Consider the following 9,285-nt stretch of genomic DNA (forward strand, 5'->3'; position numbering starts at 1 on the left):
TTTTTTTTGTTTTTTTTTTTTTTGAGACGGAGTTTCGCTGTTGTTGCCCAGACTGGAGTGCAATGGCACGATCTCGGCTCACCGCAACCTCCGCCTCCTGGGTTCAAGCAATTCTCCTGCCTCAGCCTCCCGAGTAGCTGGGACTACAGGCACGCACCATCATGCCCAGCTAATTTTTTGTATTTTTAGTAGAGACGGGGTTTCACCATGTTGACCAGGATGGTCTTGATCTCTTGACCTCGTGATCCACCCGCCTCGGCCTCCCAAAGTGCTGGGATTACAGGCTTGAGCCACCATGCCTGGCCCCTAATTCACATTATTAACTATTTGTCCTTTAGTATACATTTTTGATATCATATTTTAATCTTTTTTTGACACAGCATTGGATGGCACATTTAAAAAGATTTATTTTCTGTTGTAAATATATGCCATGAGAAAAAAGCAAAGAATAATCCCATGACACTGTATTGTAAAGAAAAATCTGTCTTTTTTTTTTTTTTTAATATATATTCCCTACGTACAGAGATTTTCTAAGAATGTTTTGGGGTCAAAGTTTTTTTAATTGAATCTTTTTTTTTTAATTAATTTTTTTTTTTGAAAGATGGGGTTTCACCATGATGTCCAGGCTGGTCTTGAACTCCGGACCTCAGGTGATCCACCCACCTCAGCCTCCCAAAGTGCTAGGATTACAGGCATGAGGCACCGCGCCCGGCCCTTTATTGAATCTTTATAGGGTTATGTGTCCTCCTCATCCACCCTTTAGTTTTTTCCTGGTCCTGGGTTTCAGTACTGTCTCTGAATAAATGAAGATATCAGCCATGACTCTGTCTGCTAGAGTGTCTAATGAATATTAGTTCCTGGGTCATTTTTTCTCATAGGACAACCCGAGGTATGAAGTGAGGCTTCTCAAAGGAATAGGTGGATGCCCAGGAGCTGAGATAAATTTTTTGGTGCACTCCTCCTTTGAAAAGCTAATTCCTTGAGGTGTTGTCTTCCCTTATCCCACTTTTCATTTCTTTCTTTTTTTTTTTTTTTTTTGAGACGGAGTTTCACTCATGTTACCCAGGCTGGAGTGCAATGGCGCGATCTCGGCTCACCACAACCTCCGCCTCCTGGGTTCAGGCAATTCTCCTGCCTCAGCCTCCTGAGTAGCTGGGATTACAGGCACACACCACCATGCCCAGCTAATTTTTTGTATTTTTTAGTAGAGACGGGGTTTCACCATGTTGACCAGGATGGTCTCGATCTCTTGACCTCGTGATCCACCCGCCTTGGCCTCCCAAAGTGCTGGGATTACAGGCTTGAGCCACCACGCCCGGTCCACTTTTCATTTCTTGGAGACACTGCTGATCAGCCAATAGATGCTAATACTGAGGAAAAAACAAGCAATTTCTGCCCCCAGATTCTCTGATATTTGTGGGAAAAAATAAATCGTAACCGAAAAGTAAAGAAAACAAACAAACAAACAAAAAACAAAAAAACTCATCCCAGAGAGATCATTCGAGAACTTGCAGAGTGAGTGACTGGGGCATAGTGCAGTGTCTCCTGAGAGGGTGATCATGGAGTACGTAAGGGAGCAGGATGGGGTGGAAGAATCTCTAAAGTGACTGGATGGCCTGACTTGACACGAGTCAGACACGTCTGTTTTGCGTGCGCGCGCGTGTGTGTGTGTGTGTGTGTGTGTGTGTGTTTTGAGATGGAGTCTCACTCTGTCGCCCAAGCTGGAGTGTAATGGCGCGATCTCTGCTCACTGCAACCTCTGCCTCCAGGGTTCAAGCGATTCTCCTGCCTCAGTCTCCCGAGTAGCTGAAATTACAGACATGTACCACCGCGCCTGGCTAATTTTTAAAAATATTTTTAGTAGAGACAGGGTTTCAACATGTTGTTCAAACTGGCCTCGAACTCCTGACCTTGTGATCCATCTGCCTCAGCCTCCCAAAGTGTTGGGATTACAGGGGTCAGCCACTGCGCCCAGCTTGACACATCTGTTTTTAATCAGCACTGCCACTCCCTGGGTTTATCACCTTGAAAAGATTGGTTCACTTATATAGACTTCAGGTTTTTATTTTTTTTATTTATTTTTTTTTTTGAGACAGAGTTTCGCTCTTGTTACCCAGGCTGGAGTGCAATGGCGCAATCTCGGCTCACCGCAACCTCCACCTCCTGGGTTCAAGGAATTCTCCTGCCTCAGCCTCCCCAGTAGCTGGGACTACAGGCACGCGCCACCATGCCCAGCTAATGTTTTGTATTTTTAGTACAGACGGGGTTTCACCATGTTGACCAGGATGCTCTCGATCTCTTGACCTCGTGATCCACCCGCCTCGGCCTCCCAAAGTGCTGGGATTACAGGCTTGAGCCACCGCGCCCGGCCCAGGTTTTTAAATATAAATTGAATTTTATTAGTAAAGGTTGAAAGGTACAAAAATATTTACAAAGGACATGCTAGTGATGGGTTTCAAAAAAAATCTATTTTTTTTTTTTTGTTAAAAATTCTCATTTACTTTTTTCTTTTTCTGAGTAAAGGAATTTTCTCAGGTGTGTTTTTTATGGCTAGGTGATTTTAAACAGACTTCCAAGGCTTAGCTTTTAGAATGCTCCAAGGAAAAAATAAGGAAAATCTTATTTTGATTGTAGGAAATGAATACATTTCCACAATAAAATATGGTAAATAATTGGTGAGTTACATGGATTCATGAAAACATCAGTTCCTCTTTTTGCAGCGTAAATTTGTGACAGTGAATATTTCTATTTTATGTCCTGTTATTTTGATTTCTGTTTCATGCTAAATTGTATAAGATGAGTCTTGGTACTTCCTAGAAGTGTTTTCATATGAATAATTTAGTACCTGATTTTTAATGAAAATAATACAGTAATATATTTATTGTCTGAAAGGAATACTTTTACTTTTCTTGTTAAGGTATGAAATGTAAGCACCATAAAATGTTCTTTCCACATACGAATGCTGTGTTTGAGTAATTTTGCTGGACATTTCAAACACTTAGTTTCAAAACCCAAGTGAATAACTTTGACATGGAAATTAAAGCTTGGCCCAGTGACTCCAAGCTAAGGCTAATAAAAAGACTGTATACGGAGGTTATTAAAGGCCCAGTTAGTTCTTTCTGGGGAGCCTCTCCTGCAGATGTCTCAGCCTGCTCATCCCAGCCATGCAAGAAGACTTTATCCTGAGAAAAGCTACAGAGCCTTGGGAAGCTGGGGACCCACAGGCAGATGCAGTTAAGGTTAAGATGAAAGATAACTGGGAGGATCTTACAGAAGATGAAGTTATTGCTTCAGGCAGTGTTTAGACTTCGTAAAATAAAAACAATGTTTGGTTTATGTAAAAACAATTTGAATTCCAAATAAGTATTGCAACAGGAATAAGTACCAACTATAAGATGTTTAACGGGCCGGGCGCGGTGGCTCAAGCCTGTAATCCCAGCATTTTGGGAGGCCGAGAGGGGTGGATCACGAGGTCAAGAGATCGAGACCATCCTGTCAACACGGTGAAACCCCATCTCTACTAAAAATACAAAAAATTAGCTGGGCATGGTGGCGCGTGCCTGTAATCCCAGCTACTCAGGAGGCTGAGGCAGGAGAATTGCCTGAACCCAGGAGGCAGTGGTTGCGGTGAGCCGAGATCGCACCATTGCACTCCAGCCTAGGTAACAAGAGCGAAACTCTGTCCCAAAAAAAAAAAAAAAGATGTTTAACGACTGCAGGGGCCGGGCACTGTGGCTCACGCCTGTAATCCTAGCACTTTGGGAGGCCGAGGTGGGTGGATCACCTGAGGTCAGGAGTTCAAGACCAGCCTGGCCATCATGGTGAAACCCCATCTTAAAAAAAAAAAAAAGAAAAAAGAAAAAAATTTCTGTTGGCTGGGTGTGGTGGCTCACGCCTGTAATTTAAGCACTTTGGAGGCCAAGACGGGTGGATCACCTGAGGTCGGGAGTTCAAGACCAGCCTGACCAACATGGTGAAACCCCGTCTTAAAAAAAAAAAAAAAAAGATATTTAACGACTACAAAGGCAGACAGGGGCTTTCTTTCATAGAAAAAAGCAAACAAGATTAGAAAGATGATGGGAGAAGAATAGCAGATGGAGGGTTAAACAATCAGATTCTAGATCAGAAAACGTTTTACCCGAAAGTCAGAATGTTATTAGGTGGGACATAAAATGAGGTCCTGTGTTCACTCAGACTGATAGTAGCTGAGAATTCAGGAACCTGTGGGAAGGAAAGTTAAGTAATATTTGATTAAGAAGTATGTATTATGACCACTGAAGACAAATTCAGCTGATTTGCTTACTAGAAAAAGAAGAAAATGTGCAGAGTGTGTGTCTGGCTGTGTGGTAGGAGAGTACTATCTAAGTCATAATGGGTAGGGTGTTTCTTTCCATAAACTGTTCCTGGAACACACAGTGGATGGGAAATCTTACTAATCTTAGCTATTTACCAGGATTATCTATGGGCTTCATCTTTCCCCACCTCTTTTTTTTTTTTTTTTTTTTTCCTGTACATTTCTTTTATTTGACTTTTTCTGGGTTGTGTCTTTTATAATAAACCGGTAAACATAATTACAGTGTTTTACTGAGTTCTGTGAGCAGCACTATCAAATTATTGAACTTGAGGGATGCTACAGGAGTCCTGAATTTTAAACAGTAGCTCAGAAGTATGGATGGACTCATGGGGTTTGTGACTGGCATCTGCAGTAAGGACGGTGTTGTGGGACTGACCCCTCCCCTGAATCAGGGTCTGTGCTGACTCGGCTGGTGTCAGAATTTAAATATTAGACAATGAGTTGGTGTTGGAGAATTGCTTTGTGTTCAGCAAACTCTACATATTTGGTGCCAGGAAAAAAAATATATCATGGAGGCCTGGCCTGGAATAAAACTCTGGGTGTCTGGGATGGGAGTCTCTGCTTTCCTATACACAGACCATTTTCCTGTGATTCCAGGTCTGCTCCCAGAGTGCAAGAGGACTGAACACTTAGAGAAAAGGAGCTCTGATGAAAGATCATTGTTTTCTACAGTTGCCACCACGGGATTCCCACCCACTCACAAACACGTATGCTAGACATTGACATGTTTACACCCTTCCCAGGACTAGGCACCATTCTCAGAAACTTCACCACAGCATTTTTATTTTATTTTATTTTATTTTTGAGATGGAGTCTCACTCTGTCACCCAGGCTGGAGTGCAGTGGCATAGTCTCATCTCACTGTAACCACTGCCTCCCAGCTTCAAGTGATTCTCCTGCCTCAGCCTCCCAAGTAGCTGGGACTACAGGTGTGCACCACCACGCCCGGCTAGTTTTTATATTCTTAGTAGAGATGGGGTTTTACCGTATTGGTCAGGATGGTCTCGAACTTCTGACCTTGTGATCTACCCACCTCGGCCTCCCAAAGTGCTGGGATTACAGGCGTGAGCCACCCTGCCCGGCCAGTATTTTTATTCCTAGTGTTGCCATAAACCCATAAAAGTGTCTACGAGTGTCCTGACATAACCCTACCCGCAGGCATTAAATCTGCAGCAGCAACCTGTTTCCTCCAGCAGCTTAGGTTTCCAGGCCACCTGTTCATAATCTCGTAGGCCTGCATGGACACAGAAATAAATCAGAGTACAGTGCCATATGAGTCACTGTCTGAAGCACAAACCAGCCGTCTCTCTCACCCGTGAAGTTTTTTCCTTTTAACTTTTATTTTTGGTTCAGGGGTACACATGCAGGTTTATTATATAGATAAAATTGTGTCGTGGAAGTTTGGTAAGGATTATTTTGTTACTGAGGTACTAAGCATCGCATCAAAAAGGCATCGTTTCTGATCCTCTTTGTTCCCTAACGTCCACCCTAAACTAAACCTCGTTGTCTGCCGTTTCCCTCTTTGTGTCCATGTGTTCTTATTATTTGGCTCTTATAAATGAGAACATGAATTTGGTTTTCTGTTTCTGCATTCGTTTTCCTGAAGATTACCTCCATGTTGCTGCAAAGAACATCATCTTGTTCTTTTTTTTTTTTTTTTGTGGAGACAGGGTCTTACATTGTCACCCAGGCTGGAATGCACTGGCATGATCTTGGCTCACTGCAGCCTCAACATTCTGGGCTCAAGCAATTCTTCTACCTCAGCTGTTAAAGTAGCTTGGACTACAGGCATACGCCGCTACGCCTGACTAATTTTTTATGTGTGTTTTTTGTAGAAATGGGGTTTTCACAGGTTACTTTAGCTGGTCTCAAACTCCTGAGGTCAGGAAATCTGCCTTCGTCAGCCTCCCACAGGTGAGAGCCACCGTGACAATTGAGCAATATTTTATTTATCCAGTCTACCATTGATAAGTATTTAGGTTGATTCTGTGTCTTTGCCATCGTGAATAGTACTGCAGTAAACGTGTGTGCATGTGTCTTTATGACAGAATAACTTATATTTCTTTGGGTATCTATCCATTTATGAGGTTGCTGGGTCAATGATAATTCTGTGAGAAATCACTACACTGCTTTTCACAATGGTTGAACTGATTTACATTCCCACCAGCAGTGTATAAGCATCCTCTTTTCTATGCAACCTTACCAGGATCTATCATTTTTTGACTTTTTTTTTTTTTTTAAGACGGAATTTCACGATGTTGGTCAGGCTGGTCTTGAACTCCCGACATCAGGTGATCTGCCTGCCTTGGCCTCCAAACATTTTTTGACTTTTTAATAATAGTCATTCTGACTGATCTGAGATGGTATGTCATTGTGGTTTTTCGTAACATTTCTCTAATGATTAGTGATGAGTATTTCTTTTTTTTTCTTTTTTTTTTTTTTTGAGACAGAGTCTTGCTCTGTCGACAGGCGCCAGGCTGGAGTGCAGTGGCGCAGTCTCGGCTCACTGCAACCTCCACCTCCCACGTTCAAACAATTCACCTGCCTCAGCCTCCCAAGTAGCTGGGACTACAGGCGTGCGCCACCACACCCAGCTAATGTTTTTGTATTTTTAGTAGAGACGGGGTTTCACTATGTTTGCCAGGATGGTCTCCATCTCTTGACCTAGTGATCCACCCACCTCGGCCTCCCCAAGTGCTGGGATTACAGGCGTGAGCCACTGCGCCAGGCCTCTTTTTTTTTTTTTTTTTTTAAGACAGGGTTTCACCACGTTGGCCAGGCTGGTCTTGAACTCCTGGCCTCAGGTGATCTGCCCGCCTTGGCCTTCCAAAGTGCTGAGATTACAGGCGTGAGCCACCACACCTGGCCGAGTATTTCTTTCATGTGGTCATTAGCCATATGTATGTCTTTTGAAAATCATCTGTTCGCCGGGCAAAGTGTTTAAGAAGTGTTAAGAAGTGTTTTGTAATTAGTGTTATAGAAATCTTTTACCTCCCTGCTTATTTCTAGATATTTTATTCTTGTAGCAACTATGAATTGTGGTTTTGATTTGGTTTTCGGCTTGGGTGTTGTTAATGTACAGGAATGCTATTGATTTTTGTACATTCATTTTGTATCCTTAAACTTTGCTGAAGTTGTCAGTTTAAAGAGCTTTTCAGCCAAGACTATAGTGTTTTCTAGATAGAGAATTATGTCATCTGCAAATAGTCAGAGTTTCTCTCTTCCTGTTTGGATGTCTTTTATTTGTTTTGTTTTGTTTTTTTTCCTGTCCCAACATCTTTTAATACAGGTGGATGGATAAAAACATGAATATAAACACATGGATATAGGTATCTCTGAAGCAGTGTGACATAAAATAATATCTATATATACAACACTCCTCTGCAAATAGCAAATGTAAACTAAAAGATAACCAACAGATCATCTTGTTTATCTCGCTATCACTTCTTAATCTATAACATCTCCCTCCTATATATGAATCCATGCAAGGAAGCAGTACTAGCTGCCCGACAAGAGGGTAGCTCCCTTGGGTGACTTACTGAGACCCTGTTTTCATTTGGATCTGAGCTGTCCTACCCGCTTCACTGCAATCTGGCTTTCCCTTCTCTGAGTATAAAGTCTGACATGGGATGGCACACCTATAGCTTCAGTGTTTGAAGCAAAGAAAGCTTTATGCAGATTTTGGCTTTTAATGGGTCTCCTCTGACTGTAGAAAGATTCAAACCACAGCCAATTCCAAGAACCCTTCTAAGAACAGAGACAGTCACTTGAAAGGATCTGACTTGCTATACCTAAATATAATTCACACTGCTTTTCTCTATGACACACTATAATATTTTGTCCAAATATCGTGAAACATGTTATTAACTTTGAAGAAAGAATAAAAGCAGCCACTTTAGAGACTGGAGACACTCAAGCACTGATCTATTCGTAAAGTTTCTACACAGCTAAAGAAGTTTGCATCAAATGGACAAAAAATAGTACAGAAAGCCTAAGTAGAGAAAAATTTAGAAAACTCCATCTCCTAGAAAGCAGGTCAAATGGACTCAGTTAAAGAACTCACTGAATGCAGGAAAATCGATGGGAAACAACGTAAAGACTTCTGCTAGGACATAAACAGGAACCAGTCTATGTAATCAAGAAAGTACTTTGCCTCTTGATCTAAATGTCTGCCTCCAGTCTAGGGCTCAGAAAACAGTCTGGTTATTTGAACTGGTTGTCAATCAAGGTCCCCTTCATTTTCGCTCTCTTGGCTTCCAGCTCGGCCAGCTCTTGCAGTCGTCTCTTGCTCATGCCTTTGCGCTCTAGCTGTTTTTCAATCACTTTGGCATTCTGTGCATATGAATCGGCAACTTCCCTAGCCTCAATCTCCTCTTCCTCTTCATCGATGGTAGACACAGTGACAGAACTGAACTTGCCCATGTCTTTGGTCCGTTTGGTCATCATCACCTTTTTAGGAGGCTCTTGTTTCTGAGTATATATGTTTGTTTTCCCAAAGCCCTGGCCAAACTTGACTACTGCTCCATCCACAATGAAGGTAACAGGAGCATTCTTCGGCTGGGATTGGTAGAAGAGCAGCAGTCCACATTTTGCACATTTCTTCCTGTACTGTCGTTCAAAGCCTTCAGGTCTCCGCAGATACGTAGTCTCCTCGTCTTCTGTGTTACAAAACTTATGGGCATGTTTGGCAGCATCAATCACACGGGACCGGTCCCGGGGCCTCATGGGCAGTTTCTCCAACTGGCAGTCCAGCACTAGGACCATCTGGCCGCACAAACAGTAGTACACGTGGAGGGGCTTCTCGCCGTCGTCATACTCCTCCCGGTCCCGAGTGTCAGAGCAGACTACTGACCTAGACACTACTTTCGGCATAGTTCCCAAGAGCACCCTGGACTACGCCAAGATGGTCGCGCCGGAAATGACGTCACCGC

The 9,285-nt window shown here is 42.7% G+C and overlaps 1 protein-coding gene and 1 pseudogene across 2 annotated transcripts in view; both read right to left on the minus strand.

Moving 5' to 3' along the window:
* LOC116546164 (zinc finger protein 100-like) overlaps positions 1 to 5,594 on the minus strand; it is a gene marked incomplete at its 3' end in the record, with an annotated part of 32,796 nt that extends 27,202 nt beyond the window's left edge. Inside the window, exon 1 of the mRNA XM_032272494.1 lies at positions 5,502 to 5,594. Within this exon, the coding sequence (XP_032128385.1) occupies positions 5,502 to 5,594 (93 nt within the window). The remainder of the gene's footprint in view (positions 1 to 5,501) is intronic.
* Positions 5,595 to 7,591: 1,997 nt separating this feature from the next.
* Positions 7,592 to 9,245, minus strand: LOC116546166 (annotated as a pseudogene). Its single transcript, XR_004266606.1, has one exon. The product of XR_004266606.1 is annotated as a UPF0428 protein CXorf56 homolog pseudogene (transcript).
* Positions 9,246 to 9,285: the final 40 nt, after the last annotated feature.

Source organism: Sapajus apella, unplaced genomic scaffold, assembly GCF_009761245.1.
Source record: "Sapajus apella isolate SASKATOON/1434 unplaced genomic scaffold, GSC_monkey_1.0 scaffold643, whole genome shotgun sequence".
Classification (NCBI taxonomy): Eukaryota; Metazoa; Chordata; class Mammalia; order Primates; family Cebidae; genus Sapajus; species Sapajus apella.